Here is a 27,918-nt window from a genome sequence, read left to right on the forward strand (position 1 = left end):
AAGATGCAAGGCTCAGGGTTCTCCACTGGAAAGTTCCTTCCTGTCACTATCCCACTGCTTCCTATCTCAGCAGCCAGAGATAGACAAGGCCACTATCTTGATCACAATCATCTCATGCCAACATCTCTAAGGGCAAATCCTCCATGAGACTCCCAAGCCCAGCCCCTCGATGGGCTAGGAGCACTGAGAAGCTGTTAACGGCGTCCTTGCTTGGGATGGGGAACCACAGCTAGAACTACACCCTCCCAGGGGCCCAACAACAAGAGACCAAAAGTCCACACAGGACCCGCGTCTGATCCATTTCAGATACGGGAGTCCTACTTCGGTGTATGCAGGGTGGGACTGGCGCTGAGATGAGGAGCTAGATCATGCAAGAAATCCTCACCTACCTCCCACTTTTTGAAGAAATGGACCTATGTTTCAGGATGGCAGGCTGGCAAGAAGGAATCCACAGGCAGCTGACAGAGATGCAGGGGACCCCGCACCTCAGGGAGCCACGTCAGAGGGCATCAGGGGAAACATCGCCAGAGATGCTCCTCTCCTGTGCTGTGTGGCTGCAGCGAGGCTGCTGGGTGCTGAACGGCACTCAGAGTCTGATGCTTCAGCCTCAGGCCGGGAAAGCTACTGTTTTTATCCCTGAGAACATGCTGGCTCCTCCCTGGGCATCTGAATGCCCAGCGGTTGACTTAAAAGCAGTGGTCCTTCGATACAGCAGAACTGCCTGGAAGGATGTTCCAACAGAGAGCAGAGCCCCACCCCCTGGGCTTCTGATTTAGTAGGTCAGGGGTAGAGCCCTAGAATCGGCTTTTCTCATAAGTTGACAGTTGCTACTGCTTCTGGTTTGGGGATCATGCTTTGAGAACCACTGATTTGGGGCAAAAGGTACCAAGGAGAGGGTCAGAAAAAAAAATCCAAGGGGAGGAAAAAAGGAGGAAATCCAGAGAGAGAGGGGCATCGTCAGTGCCCTCTGTGTGGACAGCAAGCGGCTTGATAGGAAAAGTAAAGCCTGTTTCCAGCCATCGCGTGGTCTCCACGTCTTTGCGTGTATTTGTGACCGTCTAATAGTAATATTTTCTTTCTAGGTTGTAGGTATAGCTAAGGGATGATGCAAATATATACTAAGAAGATAGGGAGAGGCATGCAGAAAAAGATCTAAACAACTTTCATAGTAGAGAATGGGGTAAACTATGTTTTCTCTCTATTCTACTTTTCGGACATTTGTCAAAGAAAATGAGAGCTGTGGTGAGCTTCACGCAGGTCGATGGAAGAAGATCAAATTTATTTTGAACTCAGAGGAAGGCTACTATCAAAGAATCAGCTCTCTGGCAGGTGTGGATGGATGAACCACTTGTTAGCAATAAGCAATTTGGGAAGGTTCTGCAACTGGCCACTGATACCCACAAACATAAAAAGGAATGAACAGTTCTTTGCATCCCCCTGGGTTGGAAGCAGTTACATAGTTTCATTATCTTATCACCAGTAAAGGGGAGAAGTCTGAGATGTGTAATTGGTTTTGAATCTAGAAATATAAGTCTTGTTTAATATCTAGTTCCCATCCTCAAGAAAATTCATATTTGCCAGAGGAATTCACCTCTGAATGCATATGGGAAACTTTAATTTACAGAAGGGTAATCCTGGAAAATTAAAAATGAGGGAGAGAGAAATGAAAGAAAACCATCCTGGAGGGACAACAGGCTTTGTTTCAAGGATAATCTGTGACTGCTTGTTATACAGAGCTCCTCCACGGACACGTTCAACCTCTGCAGCCCTTTCCTAGGAGAATCTTCAAAAAAATGACCCGGCATTCCTCGGAGCCTGTCGCTCATCTTGAAAAGCTCTGCCATCCCCTTGACTGACAGAGGAATTATAAGCATGATAAAATGGAGGTCCGAATTCACAGCAGTTAGCATTTATAAGGCAAGCATCCAGAAGATCTGGAAAATGCTGATGTTACTCTGATTACCATCAAAATGAAAACACACAATTGAACATACTCTTGGAGAACCCTGGGCCCTTTGGAAGGGAATGACAGTCCTCCGTCTGAGGAAGGGGCATTCCCCAGATCATAAATGAATAAATTGGACCACCCAAAGCTTACATGCTTCATTATGTCCATGCATTTAAAATAGCTTCTAAACGCAAACATCCACTCAACTAAATGGTATAAACCATTTTAGGTGAAATTAAAGATGCCACTGATCATAAGGTACGTCGTGAGTTTACATGCAATAGAAAAGAAAAAATGTGTAAGGAACAACTGATTTTAGAGATGTTAAAATATGAAAAACAAGAACACCATGTGAGTCTTAGCATGGATTGGACATTCCTGGGTACAGAACACTGAAAACTCGGTGTTCTGATTTCAAGAGATGGGTGTGATGGTCGTCCGGCTCCTTAGCAGCTGTGGGACCTTGGGTGGATTCCCTTCACCTCAATGTGCTTCAGTATATTTATCTGATATTCACAATGCCTACTTTTCACTAAATTGCTGACAGAACTAAATATGATTCTCTCTTAAGAGTATTTAACTTATGCCTAGGGACTTCCCTGGTGGTGCAATGGATAAGAATTCACCTGTCATTGCAGGAGACGCAGGTTCAATCCCTGGTCCTGGATGATCCCACCTGCTGCTGAGGCATGAAGCCAGTGAGCCACAACTCCTGACACTTGAGTGCGCTAGGGCCCACGCGCCGCAACATGAGAAGCCACAGTGATGGGAAGACCGCACACTGCAATGAAGAGCAGCCCCCGCTCGCTGCAACCAGAGAAAGCCCGTGCTGAACAACAAAGATCCAGCAAAGTCCAAATAAAAAAAAGAAACCCCACAAAAAACATGTGCCTAGCAGTTATTAACTATCTTATTGCTGCTGTTACTTAAATCTGGCCAGAGTGGAATCAGGAATTTCACAAATGTTAAACCGTCTTCTATACTCTGAGTGAGTTCACCGAGTCTCAGCTGCCAAACCATTAGACACTGTTTGAAGTAAGGGTAATAATTTTGTCTCCTTGGTGCCTCAGTGCTCTAGAAATAAAAAAAAATTATCTTCCAAAACGGAGTCAAACATCTAAACTGAAGAATCACTTGCAGCCCTAAGGAGCGGGTGACTCAAACACAATAGGTGATAGTTTGCATATTGCTTTGCATGACATTTGCATTCCCCCAAGTTCAGTTTTACTGGAAGTGAAAAATCCGCCCACCAGCTGCTTCTTTCCTAGTCCCTTATGATTCCCTAAGTGTGGAGTTGGCTGCTTTCAACCAGGAAAAATAAATCGCCTGGCGTGCATCAAGTAGTCATCCCATGAGCCTCTGGTGTCGGGTTACCTTGGATGTGGAGGGAAGGGCAAGGCTGTTCCAGGCGGTTATCACCTGGCATCACTGTGGACCATCCCACACAGAGGGTGGACACTGACTCAGAAACCAGTAAAGCCACACAAAACATCAGCTGCTCCTGAATACAACCCTCAAGCACACTTTGGGCCTGACAGTAAGTCGGGTGATGCACAGCTCACAAAGCGGCTTGAAGAACAGTTACTGACCACCAGTACTGGTGGCCTCATGGTACAGATTCCACCTGCCAACGCAGGAGACACAGCAGACTCGGGTCTGATCCCTGAGTCAGGAAGATCCCTTGGAGGAAGAAATGGCAACCCACTCCAATATTCTTGCCTAGAACATTCCACAGACAGAGGAGCCTGGCGGGCCACCATCCACGGGGTCACAAAGAGTCAGACACGACTGGGCAACTGAGCAAGCATACAGGACCACCAGTGGTTTCCAAATCAAGCCAGCGCAAAGCTTCTCTTTTCCCGAATGTAAATAATTGTGGGGTAGTGAACCTAAGACAAAGATTCGCTTCACTCTCAAAACCGCCAAGACTTAACAGCAAACTGCCCAATATCTGGCAGTAGAGAAGAAAACTCAGCAACTAATCAGGGCTCTGTTGTCAGAATTCTCTCTTGGCCTGATCATTTGTTTAAGTTGAGCTCTTGGATTCATGACTCCTTGCCCATAAGCCGTAATGGACCTACATTCACGCAGGTCTGATAAAAATTCACTTGGTTGCTGTTTCTGGGAAATAACTGAATATACCTGTGAACTCAAACACCTGTGTTATTAGTGAATAAACTAGGCAATGATCCTACATAAGATGATATCAAATATCTATTGTTTATACTAGAGCTGAAAATACACAAATACCAACTCATATTGCTCTTAGGCTTCTACATGACCTATGGCCAGTAAGTGAACAGCAAACCCAACCAGCCATCAGTCATAGAACTCCAAATTCATATCTGGATACTGGGGCCAGAATACTACAAACGTAATTAAGCTGACTAGGTTTTAGAGATGCTATTTTCTCATAAGATAATTTGTGTGTTTGGGGGTCAGTGCTTTATAGCTTTAATAAGGATAAAAGTACCTGTGACACTTTTCAAATTATTGGGAATAACCTGTAAAACACCATACTTTGATGGACACTTAGAAACAGTTATTTGAAAGTTTCAAAAACGGACTCCAGGAGAGACAAAACAACCAAAACAACTTTTAGGGTTTTGCTTTCCAAAAGTGTCCCTCCTCACTGTGCAATCTTGAGAATGTCAGAATTATTAGAAATTAATACTTAGTCCAACAGCACCACTTTCAGAGATGAGGAAATCAAGATCTGGGTCTAAAAACTGGCAGTTAAAAGTGGGGGGCAAAAGTCCAGGTGAAGAGGTGGGACTGGCTGGTCCTGGTCAGAGGACTGAGGTTCTGGGAAGCAGGGCTGAAGCTCTGGCTGGTCGGGAGGTGGGGTAGGGTGGGGAGCACAGGGCGGGGCTCCATCAAGGCCTTCAGAGCTTCAAAGGGAACACATTCAACAGTGAGAACAGGGTGTTGGGGAGGCCCCGCTTCTCTGAAAAGCATAATCCAACATAAAGATATTCTGGGCATGGAAGCTGGGTTACCTTCCGAGTCTGGGGTCTGCTGATGAAAGATGCTTCCCTGGGAAGAGGGGGTGGGAACAGAGCACTCAGTCACCACCACCTGCGTCGCTGGAAGGGCCAGGAAGGCAAATTCATTTCTAAAAACACGGAACTAAATCCAGACTACAAAAAGGTGAATACGAGTGCAAAAGCTGAATCATCGATCCAGTTTTACTCGGAACAGAAAGAAATCGTTCCCCGATCTGCGCGTCTCTCTCCAACAAGCTCAAGACCCAGAACAGAATGAGGGCTCAGTGCCAGCTCCTCCATGTGCATCTTAAAAGGCCCCAGAGATGGGGATTCCTATTTTTAAGACACTCCAGCCCTGGGGAAGGCAAAGAAGAGCAGGAGACGCACTGGTGATTTTCCACTCGCCCCCACCCTGGAGCTGTGGTCCCCGCCCATGTCTGTGCCCTGGCTGACCAACCTCTCTGACCCGAGTTCCCTGGGCTCCTTGCCACGTGGCTTCCAGCTGGGCTCATCCAATGGGAGGCCCTGGCAGGAGAAACGGGGATGGGAAGAAGGAGAAAGTCAGGCGCTTCCTCCCACTCCTTCCTGCAGCCCCTGCCCAGGGCCTTCATCAGTGGCCCCCCTCCCAGCTCGGCTGTAGCATTTCTTCCCTGGACCCTGCAGGTCCAGCAGGGTCAACGCCTTCCTGAGTTGCAATGCTCCTAGCCGGGCCCCTTTCACTCCTTCAGTCCGTTGATCCACGTGAGTTGAAGTCTATCTCCTCCTCGGACCACTAGGGAAGAGAAGCCATGAGATAAACATGGCATCTTATATTCACTTCCATTTACCTGGAAAAATTTTACATTGAAACTGAGAAATCTTACAAGGCAGAAAAGAAATTCACATAAGCCTTAAACATAAACAGATCTTCAAAAAACATCAGTGTTCAAATGCCCAAAACTGCTGTCTCGGCAGGTCACTCTCCTTTGGTCTTCAGAATCCTCAGTGGGAAGACTGGGTGAAGATGTTTAACTAAGGTGATTGGAGACTCCCTCAGGCTCTCCTGCTTTGTAATTCCTGGGGTTCCTGTAATCTCCTGGAATTCCTTGATTGCCTGAAGGAGGCTGTCTTCCCCACAACCTGATGGAGACAGGGAAGGCAAGGGGTGGAGACTGATCTCAAGGAGAGAGACCAAGCAGCAATGCTGAGAAGAGGCAAGTGGCCCAGAGGAAGGGGCTGGAGGAAAGACAGCGTCCTCAGACCACAGCCCGAGTAGGGAATCACCCCTCCTGTCAGGAATCATGATTATAGTCCAGGCCCTTGACTGCTTTCAGAATCAAGAGTCAGCCTTTAGCAAAAAGTCCCACTAGAAAGCCAACATATTTTGTTACTTAAGGGGGCGGGAGTGTGTGATACATATTAGAAGGCTTTTCACAAGGTCTATAATTTAGTATAGACTAAATAACTAATGTTACTGAACCTAAAGTGAGCACATGTCAGTTATTTAAAAGAAGATTAGGGGACTCCCCTGGTGGTCCAGTGGCTAAGACTTTGCGTTTCCAATGCAGGGAGTCCAGATAAGGTTCCCTGTTCAGGGGACTAAGATCCCGCATGCTGCAACGAAGAGCTTGCGTGCCGCAACGAAGACCTGGGATAGCCAAATTAATAAATACAAATGTTTTTTAAAAAGATGATTAGAACACAAGTCCAGGGCTTCCCTGGTGGCTCGGTGATCAAGAATCCGCCGGCCAGTGCAGGAGACGGGAGCTTGATCCTCCATCTGGGAAGATTCCGCATGCCTCGGAGCAACTAAGCCTGTGTGCCACAACTACTGAGCCTGCGCTCCAGAGCCGCGGAGCACAGCTTCTGAGCCCACGAGCCGCAGCGACCGAGGCCCCGGGGCCTGGAGCCGAGCTCTAACAGGAGGGGCCGCCGCGGTGAGAAGCCTGCGCTGCCACGAGAGCGGAGCCCTAACTCGGCGCAACTAGAGAAAAGCCCCAGCGGACGCCCAGCACAGCCAAAAAGAAAAAATTAGTAATACTGCACAAAAAGACAAGTCTTCCTTATTGCTGGTAAGACTGGAGCGAGTAAGGGTTAAATCATCTCCTGTTGGCCCAAATTCCTCTCAGCTGAACCCAGAGGAGAGGGAAAGGCAGCCTGTAGGGGCACGCGCATAAAAGGAGGAACTCCTGGGCTTCTGGGAAGGGACAGGGCAAAGTCACTGAGCCAAAGAGAAACCAGCTGGGAAGTCCCCCTGGGTCCCCTCCAAACACCACTTCATGCAAATCCCTCTCCTTCTTCCTCGTCATTGTCACACATTGATGCCTTTGCTAAGCTTTCATTGACGATCGGGTTCTAAAGTCAAAAAACATTTGGATATTACCAGTTTAGGTTAATCACAAGCATACACACACACACACACATATATGTATATAAACATATACCCAGATATAGAAGGCTTATCTTTCTCAATATCGAATCCCAAACAGAATTGCTTTATTTCTAATAATTTCATTTTTTTAAAAGATAAAAAAACTCAAGGAAGGCATTCACCTTTAGAACGACCCAGAGGCTCATCTGCTTACCTGCTGTCCCCAGCGTTGGCCACGTACAGCTTCCCCAGAAGGCAGACCACGATGAGGGCGGTGCAGCCGCCAGATATATTGTACAAACTCCTCTCTCGTTCAATTTGGAGGTCCTGGAGAAGAAAACCGAGTCAGTGCTGGACTGGGCAGGGCTTCCCTGGTGGCTCAGAGGGTTAAGCATCTGCCTGCCATGCAGGAGACGTGGGTTCTATCCCCGGGTCGGGAAGATCTCCCGGAGAAGGGAGTGGCTACCCACTCCAGGATTCTTGCCTGGAGAATCCCCTGGATGAAGAGCCTGGTGGCTCATATGGGAACTGTACGGGTGGGATTGTATGGAACAGAGGCTTTCTCAGCCTGGCTCCCTGACGGCAGCCCCGAGCCTGAAGGTGCTTCAAGGAAGGGAGAGGAAAATCCTTGGTATTGGCTTTTCTGAGGAGCATATTGGCTCCACCTGAGGAGCATTTCTGGAGAGGGCAGTGGCATCAGACTGTCGCCTACCAGGCCATCCGCAGACCAGAGACAGGAAAGAAGGGAAGGCAAACAGATACAATCAGACAAAAATGAGAAGAATCAAACCAACTGTATTCAATAAATATCGTGGCTTATGGAAAATTTAGTTTTTGTATGGACAGCTTGAGCTGCCATGTGGAAAATAGAGAGGCTAATAACGCAGAGTGCTTGGATCGGATCGATACTTTCAAGCCCAAAGTCTCCAAGAAATAATTTCCTTCACAGCCAGACAAAAGAGGTGACTTGAAGGACTGTGTCCTCAACTCAACTCCAATAGGAGTCCACCCCCATCTTACTGATCAAAGGGAGAAGCTTCTGCACTCCCATCTGACTTCCTCTTCCCAAGGCCACTGACGAGGGACACACACGAACAGTTACCGGCAACATTCAATGAGCACTTTCTCTGCTTCACAGATAGAATCACATCCCATCCTCACAGCCATTATTATTAACCTCACTGTTCAGATGCAGAGAACCTGCCAGCATTTACCCGGCTGGAGTTTGGATTCTAATCAGGTTCTCCTCCTCTAAAGCCTAGTATTTATTACCTGCCACTTAAAGAGGTCTCCCCAAGAGAAATAAAAATAGAACCACACTTCTCTCGACAGACAGGCATCATCCTCGAGACAGATGGCTTGGTGAAATTCCATGTCAGTGACAGAAGCGAGGGTTCCGTGACTTCAGAAAAAAATGTGAGTTGAATTAGGAAAATAAACTGGACACTAGCTAAAATAATGCCCAAAGTCCCCACTGTCACCTACTGTCAGGGCAAGGGAGGGGGGAGGAGGATGGGTACAGAAGAGCAGGAAAATGGCTGATTCTGAGGGTGCTGTTGGCTGGCCGAGGGTCAGAGTCCTTTTGTGATTCCCAGAAACCCACAGCATTAGAACTCAGCTGCTGCCGCCAGCCTCCTGATGGAAAGGGGGAGATAATTCAGTAATCCAGCATTTATCAGCAACTGCTCTGCTCCAGAGGCCAGAGGTGGTAATAACAGTTAGATAAATCACCAGCGGGAAACCAGAAAGAGGGGAAGAGCCTGAGCTCTGAAAACAGATTGAGGACAGAGTATTGGTCAAAATGTAAGGAGAGGAAAAAGTACAAAGAGAGGCCCTGGGAGAACCTAACATCCCAGGGATGAACTAAGGAAAGGGTTGAGGGGAGGGCGGGGGGAAGGCTGAGCAACCATGGAGGGGTAAGGATGAGTGTATTACAAGCAAGTGAAGAAAACTTAGGGACTGAGGGAATGTTAGCATCAAGAGCCGCGGATGGGTTGAGCATGCAAACCACCTCCAAAGACCATACTGGATTTTTAGAACTTATTTACAAACTCCGTATAAGTGAGCTTAAAGGGCTGACATGAGGATTAAATTAGATGGAGTGGGTGAGGGGCTTAGCAGACCATCTGGATGTTCCCCACAGCCTAGACCCCACGACAGAAAGCAGAAACATTTCTCCCTCATTGTGAGACCCTCAACACCCATATCGGGCCAAGTAGAAGGTAATTTAATAAGATATCTGTTAAATGGGCAAAAAAAGAAATCCATTATAAAATGCCTGAGCTTCCAAATTTTTACCTCTGCCTGAACATGAGACATGTATTCCACAATTCATAAATGAAAAGCTTACAATGTGAATAAATGCTCACTGAGAAAATAACTAAGCAGGAACCCAGGTGTCCAATGAAATGTAGTCAATTGACAAGAAGGAACAAATGGCTATCAGAGCCCAAGCAGGAGTGGTGGGAAGCTGGAGTGAGGGTGGTAGGGAGGAGGGACACGGAGGTTAGCAGGGAAAGACAGTCGTAAGAAAGTCAAAGGGGAGAAAGAAAACATTCTGATGTCAGAAGTTTGAACCTCTACAGAACGCATCAAAACAGAACCAACAACCCTACTCACAACACAGCTTGTGAGCAGGCTTATTCAATTTATTCACACTTAAATAAATTATATAAAGTTGATACAATGATAAGATACATATTTCATCAAATTAATCTAGAAGCTGATATGTAAAGTCCACACCCAACACAACTATTTTTAATACATTGGGAACAACTGCTCTAGTTATAGAAACCATCCTTTCACACCCAGGATCACTATCTGTTTGGACACCTAAAGTCTGAATGAAAGACAATTTTCGTAGGTGGACTGGAGTGTGATCGATGCTTGAGAAACTAAATCACTGCCCCCATCCAGAAGATACACAGCGTCCACGTGAAAGAGACACCCACAGCAAACAATTCCTCCGGGATTCAGATAAACAAGTTTATTCTGCATCAGAGGTGCATTTCGTATCATGGTTGGCATCACAAGAAACTCTGATTATAGAATTATTTCATCCTTTGAAAAAAAATCAAGACAGTGTTCGACACTAAGATTATCTGCTACATTTGCCCTTAATTTTTAGGGAAACATTCCAGACAGCTTGCCCAGTGAAACCTTTGCTATTACATTAATAACGTGAGTCAATATTTTTTTCAAATTGATTTCATCATTTCTTTCAACTTTGCCTAAGTTTCCACTGTCTTCCCTTTGTAGTTCTCTTGGCATAAGGAATGCTAAATCTGGCAGCGCTTCCTAAGCAGTGGACCACAGTCTAGCCATTTCTTATGCAAGAAACTTTGCTAGGCTGCTCATATGCTTTCATCACTTCCCGGCGTCGCGTGGTAATATACATATGCGCGTCTGCTCAGACACACAGGCACACACTTTAATTACATTTGTACTCTCTGGGATCACAGTGACAAGGATTGGAAAAATATATTTCCACAGGCTTCATCCCCCCTGAAGGATTCACTGACATGAAAATATGCTTTTTTATTTCCTCTAAAACTGGGTGTAACTAGAACACATTCTAAAAATAATTGCTTCCCCCTCCCCTCCCTAGAAGCCAAAATAGAACATTTATTTTTTCCCTGAACCACCTACTACTCTTTAAAAAGATGTATCACAAAATCTTAGTACTGAAAGGAACATTAAAGGACCGGCTGGGTGGTTCTTTTACTACCAGATCAAACATGATAAATGAAGTCAATAAAGATGTATTTACTGTTCAATTAACTACCTAATTTCTTTAAACTCTCAACTTTTCCAGTCAGCTTAAGCTTCTCACACTCTAGGTGGGAGAAAAAACACACAAAAATGTATCCCTCAAGAACTTTGGGTATTTTTCTCAAAAGATCAAGGAAATCATGGAAAAACTGCCCACTGCTTTTTGCTAAACAAAGACCGATATGGAACAGCTTCCCCATTTTAGCTGTCATGAACCTCCAGGCATAAATCTAGGATAAATTACCAGCAAAACAAGCACATACTATCATTCTTCTTCAAGTATGATCTAAAAGGATCAACTTAAGTGACTCAGAAGATTCAATTAATAAGATAACTGATTTATCTGCTCAATCAGGAGTCCCTCTCAAGACCACTTTCTACTTAGCAGAACTGATTTACCCTGTTTTGTGGCTGTCTGAATGTTACATTTAAGTAAGGTTTATCTCTCAATCAAAGAATGGATTCAATTTTTAAGACTTGGGATTGTGTTTTGCTCCTTTTTGTTGCAAGGAAGAAGGAGACCAATGAAGGGAAAAAATGAGATGTGTGTGAAAGGAGACTAACTCAGCAGGAAAGAATTGCAAGAAAGAAAAGACATTGCTCGGGATCGTTGTAATTTGGTTTGAAAGTCCCAGAGATAATGCAACCCCAGGATCATCCTTTGTTTCCTACCAATTTGAGATTGCAAAAGGAAAGCAATATCAAACACCAGAAGGGAGCGCGTTGGGGAGTTTCAATAGGACCTGGCAGCTCCCCCTAACTGGGCTAAAGCATGGTTCTGAGCAGTGTTAATAGTGTCAGTCACAAATAATAAGATTCTGCATGGTTTCAGTATCTGGGTCTGATTTCGGTTTATTCTGAGGACAAGCCAATCTGTTAGGCACCGGGGAAGGAGAAAAACATCACTGCCTAATATTGCCACCTGCTGGCTGTTTGTGGAATCACATGCTCATTCCTTAGAGGAACTCCTGTTATAAACACACACAGGCTGTCGCTTCAGTCAGGTCTGACTCTTTGAGACGCTATGGACCTTAGCCCGCCAGGCTTCTCTGTCCATGGGATTCTCCAGGCAAGAATAATGGATGCATGAGACAAGTTCTCGGGCCTGGTGCACTGGGAAGACCCAGAGGAATCGGGTGGAGAGGGAGGGGGGAGGGGGGATCGGGATGGGGAATACATGTAAATCCATGGCTGATTCACGTCAATGTATGACAAAAACCACTACAATATTGTAAAGTAATTAGCCTCCAACTAATAAAAATAAATGAAAAAAAAAAAAAAAGAAAGAAAAATGGAGTGAGTTGCCATGCCCTCCTCCAGGGGATCTTCCTGACCCACGGATCGAACCTGCGTCTCTTATTTCTCCTGCAATGGCAGACGGGTTCTTTACCAGTAGCACCTCCACACACACACAAAACCCACTAGAAGTCCACTTACCATGAATATTCTAATTCTCAAAACCACTAGGATTTATAAACTATAAATAAACTTTGCATTTGTCCTCCTTTTTCACCATATGTTCTTTTTATGAACAAAGCCAAGCTGAGTGGTATTTCCAACCATTTACTCCATATTTTAGAAAGATGTATGGCAGTTTTACAAGGTAAAATATTGCCATTTTTTTCTCCCTGAGTAACAATCAAACCTCCAAAAAATTCTGCACTGTGGTAAGGAATCTATAGCCTCACTGAAAATGAAATAGGACAGAATTTCGAGATCCTCCTCCTTGTGTTCAGAATTCAATTCCTGTAGGTAAAAAGGTCATTATTACTGCCTTGCTTCAGGTTCCTAGGAGGTCTCCGGCAACCGTACCAACAATGGAAATGACTCCTTGCATGAGTCTGAAATGCTGACTCCCCTGTTTCTGGAGGGTGTGGAAGAAAGGAGGACACTGACATCAAGACTTAGAAGACACTTATCTTCTTCATACCTGTCATCCTGGATCAACCTACATAGTAAGTGACAAAACTTAGCTGGGGAAGTAGGCATTGTTATAAAAGGGTGCTGGAAAGCAGAAATGAAGCCAGTCAAGAAGTCCCTAAGATTCTGGTCCTTCAGGAAGGGAGGGTTCATTTTCCACGGTGGACATAGGAGGACCAGCCTTCTCACTCTGAAGAGAGATCCAAGATGAGATACAATGGGGAGAGGGGTGCAGGGGAAACCCACCTCTGCCAGCATGGATCAGAGGCCTGTAGTCAGAGGTCACCTTCTCACAAGCCATGAACTGTGCTAGGCAACCCCAGAATCAAAGAGGAAAGGGAACCTTCAAAGAAGCTTATGGTATTTGATGAAACTTATCATCTCCCCTTGAGATGGTTGGATGGCATCATTGACTCAATGGACATGAGTTTGAGCAAACTCCAGGAAACAGTGATGGACTGGGAGCCCTGGAGGGCTGCAGTCCATGGGGTCACAAAGAGTCAGACACGACTGAGCGACTGAACAACTTTGCTGAACATCTCCCCTTGTCCACAGCATCCCCCACCAACTTCTGTTAGTTTACATTTTCTGACAAGCACCCGCTTTTTCCTGGAGAGGAATACTATATATTCTGGCCTGGTGTTTCTGAAACTTTTTAACTGATTCTCTCCTTCAGACAGATGTCAACTTTTCACCTGATGTCACAGAGTGTTAAAACAAATGAAACGCTGTATATCTCAATGTTCATCTAATGTGACTACAAATGCCCCCAGATATAAAATCAAATCTTTTACTTCTAGATGCCCATGGTGTCTAGAAGAATGCTGGTTATAAAATATAAGCTAAATAAATATCAGTAATTGAGAAGGGAACCGGTGGGAGGTGGGGAGAGAGAAGGAGAAAAGACAGACTTCGGATTCTACTTCCCTGAACTGTCTGGAAGGCAAGCTTTGCCTTTCAAGATAAGTCACATTCTGAATCTCAAGAGGGGTGGCTGCAAAGATGTCAGCAGAACAGCAAATTTGAAGCTTCGGTGCTGGGCATGGGGAGTCTGGGGGGGATTAAAAGTACAAGAGGAAGCAAGAGAGTCACAGAGCTGAAGTGACTGAATCTTATTCAACAGTGAGTTTCCTGTTACAGAGGATCAGAATGGCACAAAACCTGTAAAACCTAAAGAACACCTAGCAACAGGAAAGCTAGAAACCTAGCTGGCTGTCGGAAGGGGGAAAAAAAAATTAAGAATGGCTAGGCAATTCCAAACCTGCTCCTCCCTGAAAAGGCCCAAGGAGAAACCACCAAGAGCGGGTCAACAAAGTAGTGCCCTACACATGATTAAAACGCAAATCTCACCTTCAAACACCCTCTCTCTCAAAAACCTAATATTGAGGGAAGGAGGAGAGGAAAAATACTTTTTATGAGTTGGCAGCAGCCTTCCAGGACATTCAAGTGAGGATACACTTATGTGACTTCTGTGTTGTGAGTGCTGCAGCTCAACCCAGGCTACTTAATGGTTAAGCCAGGCACATTTCTATAACACCGGGGTAGATTTTTCCTCTAGTCCCCAATGAAGCAATGGGAAAACTAGAGCACCTCTCTATAATTAGGGTAAACATAAAACATCATCCAGACAGGGGCACTTTGGAGAGTCAAAGCGTACAGTACTAATAACTATTCTGGGCCAAGAGGCATCTGCTGGCTCAGTCCCCGGCCGAGCTGGGACGTCGGCCACCCTGCCAAGAACCAGGAGAAGCAAGGACTAATGAGTGTTCTCACTCAATAAGGAAGCACACGGAGCAAAGCCCAGGGGGGCCTCTGGCACGCTGGGGGCTACAGAGACAACCCAGGGAAAACCTAAGTGTGAGAGGAAGCTGCAAGGTAGGGTGGATCAGAAATGAGCAGATACGGCATAAAGCCCCAGAGTCATTCTATGGTGCAGTGAGTCATCCACAGGCTGGTTACAGACGGCCTCTCCAAGTCACCTAACAGCATCCCTACTCTTGAAATCTGTCATCTAACTACAGAGACAGACTTTATTTTCTTGGGCTCCAAAATCACTGCAGATGGTGAACTGCAGCCATGAAATGAAAACATGCTTGCTCCTTGGAAGAAAAGCTATGAAAAACCTAGACAGCGTATTAAAAAGCAGAGACATCACTTTGCCAACAAAGTTCCATCTGGTAAAGGTTATGGTTTTTCCAATAGTCATGTATGGATATGAGAGTTGGACCATAAAGAAGGCTGAGTGCCAAAGAATTGATGCTTCTCAACTGTGGTGCTGTTGAGAGTCCGTTGGACAACAAGGAGGTCAAACCAGTCAATCCTAAAGGAAATCAATGCTGAATATTCATTGGAAAGACTGATGCTGAAGTTGAAGCTCCAACACTTTGGCCATCTGATGCGAAGAGCCAACTCATTGGAAAAGACCCTGATGTTGGGAAAGACTGAAGGCAGGAGGAGAAGGGGCTGACAGAGGATGAGATGGTTGGATGGCATCACTGACTCAGTGGACATGAGGTTGGGCAAACTCTGCGAGACAGTGTAGGACAGGGAAGCCTGGTGTGCTGCAGTCAGTCCACAGGTTTGCAAAAAGTCGGACATGATTTAGTGACTGAACAACAACAATTGTGGTGGATGTCAGCTTGCTGCTTTCAGCCCATCTGGGTGGTTTCTCTGATGTGGCTCTTCACACAAAGGCTTTCCTCTGCCCAGAACACTCTCCCAGCCCCCGGTTCTCTGGCCATTCTTTTCCAGCCCCAACTCCCCCAGTAGGACTTCTCCAGGAAACCCTTCCTTCATCCCTTTATCAGATTCCTACTCACCCTGCATTTTTCCTCTCAAGGCCCTTCCCATTTACATTTTATCTGTTTAACACTCACCTTTGCCTCATTTCTCCAATCCTCTTTTCCCAGTGAGACCTGGCTTATAAGTAGCTTTCAACAAATATTTATGGATTGAATAAACTACACAGAAAAGTGAAATGATCTTTTTGATGGCAGTTAAATGTGCAAGAAAAATTTCTGCTCATGAATTAGTTAGTGAAAAGTTTTAAAAAATTAAAAACAAACAAAAAGACCCAGGATGAGGCTCTGAGTATTTTTTGGAACGAGGCTCTCAACAGTAGTTGCTAGGAGCCCTGAGCCATTAAGGGGAAGAAACAGTCTGGGATCAGTGTGGAGGCCTGACTCAAGGTGACAGCGGCCTCTAGTGGACAAAGTTGAGAATACAGCAATTCCAAGTGAAAGATACCCCATAGCACCAGCTACAGCGAAGGAAACAAAAACCCCAAAGTTGTTTCTGTTTTTCATATATAAGAGGAATTTTCCTTCCATATGGGCACAGTCCATCGCCAGATCTTTACCTCAACTAAATATTTAGCCTTTTGAGCAATCGCATTTAGAAACAGCTATCACATCAGAGCTTCCCTGATAGAGGGAGATTTTATACCAAGCCTGAGTAGGGAGTCAATTTTACAACCTTAATTCTTTTTTTCCTAAATAATCTTTTCCAGGCTCCTGGTGTTTTTCTTGGACTTGAAGGCTACCAAATACTCCCAAGATGGAGGTGTAAGTTACCTGCTACTCAATGCCACAAGGAGAGAAATACTGGGACCAAAGAAGAAATGAGTTAAAGAGAAGAGAGTGTGCAAACGAGACACATGACTATAGGAACTAGTTTTGCTTTGTAAACAAATCAGATGAGATGATGCTGTTTAATATTATTTACTTTTCTCTTCTCATTAGCACTCAACCTAGCATTCTGAGCTCCTGGAATGCGTACAGTGTATATTCAGTTCAGTAGGTCTTGCTTTAAGAGCTTGTCATTACTTTTTTTTTTCTTTTGGCCACACTACATGGCCTGTGGTTTTTCCCTGACCAGGGACCGAACTCATGCCTTCTGCAGTGAAACCGCAGAGTCTTAACCACTGGAACACCAGGGAAGTCCACTGTCATTACTTTTGTTTCTTTTAAAGGTTTTTTTTTGATGTGGATCATTTTTAAAGTCTTTATTAAATTTGTTACAATATTGGCTTTTTGTTTTTATGTTTTGATTTTGGGAGTTGTTTTTGTGTTTTTATCTTTTTGGCAGCGCAGCATGTGGGATCTCAGCTCCCTGACCAGGGATGGAACCCACACTCCCTGCATTGGAAGGCGAAATCTTAACCACTAGACCACCAGGGACATCCATTGTGGTTACTTTTTAATCTCCAGGTTTTAAGGACATTGTTATTGCCCACTCACCCTACTCCAGTCCTTATAACATCTTTACATATCTCTTACTGAATCTGCATGCAGGATGTTGCTCAGGAGAGAAAATCTTTGGAACTCAAATAAGTGCGACCGCATATAGTGAGCTCAAGAGGGAAAAGGGTGGGGCAGAAGAGACCACCTATGTGCCTGGTCACAGGGCAGAAGACCGAGGGGGACACTGTTCTCAGGAAGGAGGCGGAATCTCTTGATCACACACGTTCCAATTTAAATGTACCAACAAATCAATCCATTCCCATGGAAAACAAACAATTCTTAGATATGGGCCCCTCCTTGCTTTAAGCAATGGGAACCACACTGCCAATCACCTTCTCAGACTGGATCTGTAACAGGAAAGGTACTTCTGAGCACTTTGCTCAAAGCGCTGTTTCCCCAGACACCTGGAACTCACACACAGGTGTCATACAGATGGCCTCCTTGGTCCATTAAGTGCCACGGTACCAGCTGGTAATCATGAGTGGCAGAGAGGAGCAATAAGGTATTCATTTAATAAGCCTATCACCTCAGCACAATCCCTCTTTCATCCTCTTTTACATTTTCAACAGCACAGGATGCCAGAACTCTTTAGAGAATGGAAGCCCCGCTGTGCCAGGGAGAAGTCGGAGGGGGAGCATGCAGAGGAATGGGCAGGTCAGAGACGTGCCCTTCCAGGGGGCTGGAAAGAAACAAGGATATGGTTTAAGTGACCGCCCCGGCCCCTGCTGCCCCGGAGTCCGGGGGCATACCCACCATCTCCTTGAATGCACTTTCCAGGGCCCCGATCACCAGGCACTCGTGCGGGATCTTCTTCTCGGTGAAGAAGCGCGTGGGCGGCGTGCTGGGGGAGCCCGGGGCGCCCACCCCTCCGCGGAGCGAGGCCGCGCGGGTCAGAGTCCGGCTGCTGGGGGCCGCGTGGTCCGGCTCGTCGCCCAGGCAGGCGGGCGGCAGCACGGCTGAGTTCTTCAGGATCTCCACGATGTCCTGCAGCTGCTCCGCGACGTGCTGCTGCAGCAGGCGGGACGCCACCACGGCCGCCCCCGACCCCGCGTGGCCGTCAAACAGCGACCAGTAGTGGCAGGAAACGCCCTCCGATTCCTGCGGGGAGAGGGCGACAAGGAGGCGTGAGAACCGCGGCGGCCACTGCCCCAGGCTGAGGGCGGCCCCTCGGGGCTCAGCGCACCCACCGGTGGTCGGTCTGCAAAGGAGGGCGGGGGGCGGGCCAAACAGGGCAGACACTCGGGGGTGTGTACCCAGGGGCATCACTGCTGCGCCTTATCCCCGCTCCCCCCGCCCCCCACAGGAGATAACGTGGTCCCCGCCTGTCCACCAAGGGCAAGAGCTCCAGGCCTCACCCACTCAGCTGGTGTGACAGCGACTTTAATTTGATGTGTAAGGGCTTCCCTGATGGTCCCGCGGCTAAGACTCTGCTCCCAAGGTGGCAGGTCTGAGTTTGATCCCTGGTCAGGGAACTGGATCCTTCATGTGGCAACTAAGACTTGCCACCATCAAATAAGCAAAAATAAATATTAGAAAAATTTTTTTGATGTGTAGAAGTGAGAGGTAAAACTACATACGAACAATAAGTCTTTACAGTTTAAACAACTAGTTTCTCATCTCCCTTCTACTGCAACCCCAGAGCAGGTTTGGCACGTAGTCTTTTTAACAAATGTTTTTATAATTAAGTTTATTTATATTTAATTGAAGGATAATTGCTCTACAATATTGTCCTGGTCTCTGCCAAACATCAACATGAATCAGCCATGGGTAAACCTATGTGCCCTCCCTCTTGAACCTCCCTCCCCGCCTCCCCCACCATCCCACTCCTCTAGGTTGTCACAGAGCCCTGGTTAGAGTTTGCTGCATCACAGCACATTCTCATTGGCTACCTACTTGACAGATGGTAATGTATATATTTCGAAGTTACTCTCTTCCTCTCTCCATACATCCTATTCTCCCTGTCCTGTTCCCCCCTGCCCCCACACCCCGTTCCCTCCTTTGCTTCCTGGCCAGGCCCCTCTGTTCATAAGTCTGTTTTCTATGTCTGTGTCTCTTTAGAGGAAATTAGGCCCTTTTTACAGATGCTTCAGGGCAGTAGATTTGCCCCCTCCCCTCCAATAGGGCTTTTACACTCTCAGATAATTGCCCCATCTGCTTAGGTCTACATGCTGAATTTTCAGAACATGTTTTTCCCTTGAACACCCCATCTAGTCAAACCTTCACAAGATGCAGACAATTAAAATCTCCTCTTCATGTTTCCTACTTCCCTCAGTTTTCCAGCTGTCACTCAGCATCTTGGCTTCCTCTTGCTACCCTGAAGCTACATGCAGCCCATGTTCCCTCCTCTGCCGTGGATCTGGTACCTGCTGGTTGATTTCGAGACTGTTTCAAGATGAGCACTTTTAAAAACCATGTTTTAATCATATATGCCTAAGATCTTAGCTACAGGAGGAAAAAAAGGTGTTCAATTATGATGTATCTAGAGGAGTAAGATATTAAACGTGAGATTAAATAGGTACGGTACGTGTTACATCCCCTTCTGACAACTAGGATTGTCTATTCTGCAGCAATAAATACTGAATTCCTTTTTTTAGTTGGAACCATTATATAAAGTTCTTTTGGTCTATCTTATTTTTTTTTTTAATTGAAATATATTTGCCCTATAACATTGTATGAATTTAAGGTGTACAACTTGTTTGATACATTTATATATTGTGATATAGTTGGCATCATAGCCAATACTTAGCATCTCTATCACTTCACATAATTTTTCTTTGCGGTTAGAATAATTAAGGTCTAATCTCCTAGCATGTTTCATTATTATAATACAATATTGTTGTCTGTGTTCACTACACTTTGCATTAGAACTCTAGGACTTATTTACTATTCCTCTCTCCTATCCCCCTGCCCTCCAGTCCCTAGTAACCACCCTTTTGGGTCCATCTTAGAATGATGCTGGAAGATTCTATGTAGGAGAGTGACCTATGCCATTACTTTACTTGTGCCCTTTAAATCTTTGTTTTTACTCAGTTCTGTGCTGGATGCTTAGAGATAATTTTTGGGGGGAGGTCAACAAATATTTACTGAGCAATCTTTCTGTGACAGGCACAGAAAGTGGGGCAGTGGGGATGAAAAACTAGAAGAAAGAGATATCAATCCTAGTCTGACCTCAAGAATCCAGAGGAGAGACAGACAGTGATCAAATAATCACACAGATAAATGTAAAGTCATAATTCTGGCGAGGGTGACAAGGAGAGGTTCTTGGTGCTGTGAGACCATCCTGCAGAAGGGCATATTGACTGGAAGACGCTTCCTGAGGACAGAAGCACCGGGCTGACAGCCACTGGAAATCCACAAGGTGAGGAGGGGAGAGGAGAGAATGCCCTGCAAGAGCAGACACAAAAGCTCTGTGGTCGAAGGTGTGTGATGAGGACGCGGAGACTGAACCATGGCCATGTGACTGAACAGGGGAGAGAGGCAGAAGAGGAAGGAGATGGCGTGAGACTGGAGAGGAAGACAGCTGGACCACTCAGCCCCTCCAGGATACACAAAGCATCCAGACCGTGTGATGGCTGCAGCTTGAGAGTGACAGAAAACCACTGATTGAGGTGGGAGTTGGAAAACTGATTTCTATTTTTCAAACATCATTCAAGCTATGCCAGTTAGGACATAAAAACACTCAATTAAATCCAGGTAAGAGGAAACACTTATGAATGATGAGAAGCGCCTTAAAATGAAGGAATAACCACACTAACTCAGAGGAAAATTAAGTGCAAAAACAACGACCTAAGGACTAGAAGATCTGGATTCAGTGGCATCTTCAACACCAATCAGCTGAGAGGGAGGCAGAGCAAGGAGAGAAAGGCGGTCCAGGCATTGGACCCTGGCTGGGTCACTCTGGAGCTGGACACCCTTGTTACTTAACATCTCTGTGCCATGGTTTCCTAGTAACTAAAAGGCAGGTGATAGCTACTTTACTGCGGAGAAGTACTGGGGAGATTAAATGGTAATTTACGTCAAGTAAGTAGCTAACTAACACGTCTGGAGTGAGTGAGCGTGTGTGCATGCGTGCGGGCGTGTGTGTTATCATTACCATTACAATCTGATCCTAGGTAAGTCATTTTCTGGGCTTCAGTTCTTCACCAAAATGAGGAGTGGGGGACTTCCCTAGAAGACTCTGAGGCCCCTGCTAACTCTACAAGTTCAATGTTTAAGCAGGATAGACCAGTGTGGGCTATGGAAGTGGAGGAGAGGTGGGCCTTGAAGACAGGACAAGTAGAACTTGAATGGATCGAGAGGTAATACGGCAAACAGGAGGCTCAGATGATAGGGCTGATTCTGATAGATGCTCATCTAGGGTCTCTTCTCTTTTCCTCCTCACTACTGAGTCTGTCCGGGACAGCAACACGTCCACTAAAAAGACATCTCAGACTCCCTTGCAGCTCTGATGGTCATATGGCCTCACTTTGGCCAATGAGCTACAAGAGGAAGCATCCTGGTTAGAACTTCTAGGAAAGCTAGGGTTTTCTTGACAAAAAAGACAACTCAATGGGCCTGGTCTTTTACCCTTTATCCTTCCCCCGTTCTTCCTGCCTAAGTCACAGAAATGACATCTGGAGGTAGCATAACTGCCTCTTGCCATAAAGGCTAAAAGCTGCAGCCCAGGGTTGAGATAGATATATTTCACTCAGTCTTTTCCAGCTCTTTGCAATCCCATGGACTGTAGTCTGCCAGGCTCCTCTGTCCATGGGATTTTCCAGGCAAGAATACTGGAGTGGCTTGCCGTTTCCTACTCTAGGAGATCTTCCTGACCCAGGGATCGAACCTATGCCTCTTATGTCTCCTGCATTAGCAGGCACTTTACCACTAGCGTCACCTGGAAAGCAGCCCAGGGCGGGAAGGCAGGAAGTCAGAAGGAGCCTGGGCCCTGGATGCCTGGCTGGGAAATGCCGCACAGGCCCCGGACAAGCTGTCACGTGGGTTGCAAGACATTTCAATGAGTCACTGTGAGATTCTGCCACAGGAGCTGGGCACGTGAAGAAGCAAGGGTGGGTGAATATGTAGTACCCTGGGACTTGTGGCATGCATGGTAGAACGGAGGAGCACACACAAGTAATGCACAAGCACAGAAAAGAATCTGAAGTCGGTAGAAGTGGATATCCACTTAGAATAAACCCAGAGCCCCCAGGAAATGGTTCTTAATTCAGGGCATCTGCAGAAAGAATTCAGGGAGTCCACGAATCCATCTTTATTTTCACACATCTCTAAAAACGGACACCTCCCTCTGCGATGAGTGTAAGACAAGAAAGTGTGGGCAGGATCTGTGACTTGGTCACCAACAGAAACAGCACTGTCCTTCCACACAGCTTGAATTATCGTTTATGCTCATCGCAACTCTGCAATGATGACCAGCCCACTGCGAGCTCCTGTTACTTGCTGCAGTAGTAAAGTACATGTTGCCATATTATGAACACATTCCTGTGACTAGGGAAAAGTGGCAAAAGGAAAGGAGCTCTTGCTCAATGCATCTAATTCCCCAAAGGGCCCAAGGCCACCTGGGTGAAACCCACTCACAGAGTCCTACATCCGATGCAATGAAACCCCAGCCAACGCCTCTGAGGAAGCTGCAGCAGGGGCAGCGTAGGGATGGGAGAGGAGCCGTGTCTGGGCACAGATCCTGCGACACCAAACATTCTCGTGTTTCCAGAGTCATGATTTGAACCAAAGAAGATCAAGCCCCGTGAGATAACGAGCCACACGGCCAAGGAATGCCACAACATTTTAAAACAGCAACTCTGCAATTTTTCTGACAAGTAATCCAACCATTTCCTTCAACAAGGTAGAGCATTCTGCAGCTACCAAAACCACCACCAGCTGACAATATGTCTGGGGAATTTTTAAACAGTCACGAGGAGGCTTGGGGTGGGGGCCCTCTGACGTGGGGCTCAACATTTTCTTTTTGAGAACGCCTCTGCACAGCGGCGCTATAAAGACTAGGACAGCAAAATTTTAAAAGGCAATTAATAATTTTCACAGCTAAAACTTGTAACACATAATTTTCCCACAAAGAAAGTTTCTTTCCACAAAGAAAGCATGCATGCTCGTGCATGCTAAGTTGCTTTAATCGTGTCTGACTCTTTGCAGCCCCATGGACTAGAGCCCGCCAGGCTCCTCTGTCCGTGGGATTCTCCAGGCAAGAATACTGGAGTGGGTTGCCATTCCCTGCTCCAGGGGATCTTCCCGACCCAGGGACTGAACCCAGGTCTCCTGTGTCTCCTGCACTGCAGGCGGAGTCTTCACCGCTGAGCCACTGGGGAAGTCCCGGACAAAGTGTAGGTTGAATAAATCCAGCACTGGCCCAGGCAGGAGCTAAGCCGACACCCATTAAGCGGTGTCTCTGAAGGTGGGGCCCCACCATTCGCCTTTTTTAAAGCTTCCCAGGGGATGCTAACAAGCAGCCACAGTTGAGAACCCCTGCTTTAATGAAAACAGAACTGGTAAGCCATCAGGAGACCCACACTGTAGTCCAAATCTGCCACTGGTTCACTGTACTTCAGATGAGTCACTTACACCTCCCTGAACAGATCAGACCAGTGGTGTCCAAACTGCGTTCCTTGGTTCTGAAGAGGTGCCTTAGGAAAGAGGAAGGTGAGTGAGTGTTGAAGCGACCAGTCGCTTCGTCTATTACACCAACCAGAGCGGAATGGTTTCATCAGTTATAAACACCAGGGTCTTGCAAAAGATTTCAGACAAAAGAATTTGACTCTTTAAAATAAAAATTTGAAAGCCTCTGAACTAGGTAGAAACAAACCCATTAAGAGATTTCAGAATATTCAGTGTCCTTTCATGGCAGGAACGTCAAGTGAGTGACAGATTAATACCACGTGGGGAGAGAACCACAAAGCAGGCTCTCCCCGCGCTCAGGTGCCAGCTCAGCTGTTACGAAGCTGAGAGACCACAAACACAGACACAGCTAGTTACAGCACCCTCTCCATCATTTAACAGGCAACACTGCAAATGCTTTACAAATATTAGCTCATGTAGCCCTACTGCAATCCTGGGATGAGGTATGGTTACCACCCTCATTTTACAGGAGGAAAATGAAGGACAGAGAGGACACCCTCTCCAGGTCACCACATATTAAGTGATGAGTCCACCCCTAAACCATCAGCCCCCACGTGAGGCTGAACACCCCCAGCCCATGCTCCACCTGGCTCTGGATGGAAAGCTTGCCCTGATGGATACTTGGCTCCAGAATTCACTTCTCCACTCTGCAACCTGAGTTTTTCTAAAACACACAATCTGATTAATGCCTTATGCCAGCCCAACAACCCGCCCTGTAGGCTGACTCCAGGCTACGAGACCCTGGTTTGCAGTCCCTGATCCAGTCTCTGATTCTCTACCTTCCATCTCTTCCTTCAAATCCCGCCCACGCAGAACTAGAGTGTTTGCAGCTCATCACAAACCACTGCTGCCCCTGCCCCAGGCTCCCCCAACCGCTTTGGTCCTCACTTTAACTGTCACCTCTTCCTGCAAGTTCCCACCGCATCCTGCACCCACCCCTGCAGCGTTCCATATACCTGCTTGAGCAATTCTGGATTGAAGGAAAGAATATTCTGGAAAAAGGGAGCAGCTAATAAGCAATGCAGGTGAAAAGAAGTACATATATATGGTTATATGGAGGCTCGTGTGGACAGTGGCCTGATTCACGCCAACCTTGCGGGCTAGGCTCAGGTTGGGGTGAGATTCTGCAGCCTAGCAAGGCAGGCCAGGAGACGCAGTTTGCTGCCTCGGGCCATAAGGAGTGATGAGACGCCTCTGTTCCTGGGAGTACCAAGAGCTGGGCTGAGGGAGCGCTGAGCCGGGGATGTTCTGCAGGTGCCCGCAAGAAGGGAGCATCGGAATCCAAGGGGCTCCTAGAGGTCTGTCCTAAGGCAAACAGGGCTGAGGTCAGGGAGGTATCACCGGGCCAGGAGAGGAGACTGCGTGAGACATTTCAAGGACCGACATGAGGCTGGGGTGTGCTAGAGGGTGTTTGAAGTGGGGATGAGACTTTATCAGAGAATTAAAATCTACTTTATAAAAAATTGGTGTATAATTGCTTTACAATGTCAGTGTTAGTTTCTGCTGCACAATGAAGGGGATCAGCTATGCGTGTACACACATGCCCCCTCTCTGGGACCTCCCCAGGCCCCTCGCCATCCCACTCCTCTAGGGCATCACAAAGCGCCGAGTTCAACTCTCTGTCTACACAGCAGGTTCCCACTAGCTGTCTGCTTTACACATGGCCGTGTATACAGAAGAAATGAAAACGCGAAGTCGCTCAGTCATGTCTGACTCTTTGCAACCCCATGGACTGTAGCCTACCAGGCTCCCCCGTCCATGGGATTTTCCAGGCAAGAGCACTGGAGTGGACTGCCATTTCCTTCTCCAGGGGATACAGGTCAATCCTAATCTCCCAGCTGGTCCCACCCTCCCCTTCCCCACCACATCCACATGTCTGTTCCCTATGTCTGCGTCTCTATTCCGGCCTTGCAAATAGGTTCATCTGTACCATTTTTCTAGATTCCACATAAATGCTGGAGAGGGTGTGGAGAAAAGGGAACCCTCTGGCACGGTTGGTAGAAATGTAAATTGATACAGCCACCATGGAGAATAATAAGAAGTTTCCTAAACTAAAAGGTTCCTAAAACTAAAAACAGAACTATCATAGGACCCAGCACTCCCGCTACTGGGCATAAACTCTGAGAAAACCCTAACTCAAAAAGATACAAGCACCCCGATGTTCACGGTAGCACGATTTACAATAGCCAGGACACGGAAGCAACCTAAATTCCATTGACAGAGGAATGGATAAAGAAGATGTGATACGTATATACAATGGAATATTACTCAGCCTTAAAAAGGAACAAAATTGGTTCATTTGTGATGTGGATGGACCTAGGGTCTGCCATACAGAGTACAGTAAGTCAGAAAGAGAAAAAAAAATCCCATATTAACACATGTATGTGGAATCTAAAACCTACTTTTGAAAGAAGCATGATCAATCAGGATATGCCACACATTTGTTCTGAAACAGATACAAGGACCCACTTCTCCCTTTTGCCCTCTTTACTCAAAATAATGCCGCTGGTTGCAGTCAGGTAAGAGTGCGTGGTGTGAGGCGCAGTCAGATCTGAGAACCTTGAGGAATGAACACCCCAATGTCATATCAGCACCGAGGGACTACATCGCTATCAGGGGTCTGAGCTGGGAATAAGGCGGCTGGGGGTGGGGTGGGGTGGGGTGGAGCTGTGAATCTACGGAGAGACCTGAAAAGTCCCAAGTTATATGAACACATTACTTTCAAAGCATCTCGAATCTGTGATTTCACTGCAAATACACCTGTATTCCCTCACTGCAGAGAATCTTCAATGACTCCCTGCGGCCCTTAAAATACCTTTTGGTCTCCTGGATGCTCACACCGCTCACTGGTCCTGCATGATCTAGCTGCCACTCCTCTCTGGCTCCTTGTCAGTGGTTGTGAATACTCCTGTCCATTCTCTTCTAACTCCTTGTCACCCCTAGGATGATAAATGTCATGTTTTTATTCTGCCCTAAAACACTCATCTTTTGCTATCTGCTTGGAAAACTATTTATCCTTCAGCTTTCAGTAGCAGCATCTCCTTCCCACCTGGACCACCTCAGCCTCTGTACAGCCCCTAGGGAAGTGTTTATCCCACTGATGTGGAATTGCCTGACGTGTCTGCATCAGCGTCCTCAGAGACTCACATGTATCTCATTCACTATGGCATTCCAGGGGGTGCCTGGCATAGAAGAGATGCTTAATAATGACTGAATATACAAAGAAAGGAAGGGAGAAAGTGGAGTTTTTCATTTGTCTTTTTTGTTTTAAAAGCAATATAGCAGCTTAAGTAATAAGAATTTTACGTAAGATACTTCATACTGATAAAACCAACAGAATAAACCTAATCTACTTCAGGATCAGAGTTGACTTATCTAACTTTCTGACCTCTCAGCTCTCTGGGGCTTGGTGTGTCCTGCAAACAAGCAACCTAGATCCAGGGCCCTTAGCATCTCAAAGGTGCTCCATGGAAAAACCAAAGGGATGGGACACTGCCTTCTCTGGCTGTACTTGATTTGCCAGGCCTTACAGCCCTTATGGGACCAGTTTTAAATATACACAAAATTCTCTTCTAAGCTCAGGTTTTTCTTTTTTTAAAAAAAGGAAAGTTTAAGAAACAAACAAAACAAACTAACCTACCAGATTCCTCTTACTGGAGAGCTGAGCTATTAAAACCCACAGACTTTCTTCAGCTCTTGTGCCCTGTTGAGAGGTATAATCCGCTATTGCCTTTTCCTCTGTACCAGGGACTAAAGGGTAAGGAACGTGCATGGGGAGTTGGAGGGCTGTGTTCTGCTCGGTTCCAGCAAAGGTACCAAAGCAGGGAAGTAAAGGGCACAGCTGCCTCCAACATCCTCAGCCCAGCCCGCCCCACGCTCCACCTGCCCATGGCCAAAGGCACCATCCACCCCTCCTGTGGTTAGAAGGAAGAATACCTCCTCAGCTGGGCATTAGCGTGGAGAATAAGATTTTGAGTTTATATGGCAAATAAACTGGGTTTCAGATTTCACATTATCTAACAGTCCAAGTGTAACTTTGTCACTGATGTCAACACACCAACACATCATGGGTATTTT

The 27,918-nt window shown here is 46.4% G+C and overlaps 1 protein-coding gene across 1 annotated transcript in view; it reads right to left on the minus strand.

Annotated features, from left to right (window-relative positions):
- PPM1H (protein phosphatase, Mg2+/Mn2+ dependent 1H) overlaps window positions 1-27,918 on the minus strand; it is a 290,096-nt gene that overhangs the window by 140,510 nt on the left and 121,668 nt on the right. Inside the window, exons 3-4 of the mRNA XM_043447515.1 lie at window positions 17,971-18,315; window positions 7,500-7,612 (exon numbers count right to left, since the gene is read on the minus strand). Of these exons, the coding sequence (XP_043303450.1) occupies window positions 7,500-7,612; window positions 17,971-18,315 (458 nt within the window). The remainder of the gene's footprint in view (window positions 1-7,499; window positions 7,613-17,970; window positions 18,316-27,918) is intronic.

This window comes from Cervus canadensis, chromosome 25, assembly GCF_019320065.1.
Source record: "Cervus canadensis isolate Bull #8, Minnesota chromosome 25, ASM1932006v1, whole genome shotgun sequence".
NCBI classification, from domain to species: Eukaryota; Metazoa; Chordata; class Mammalia; order Artiodactyla; family Cervidae; genus Cervus; species Cervus canadensis.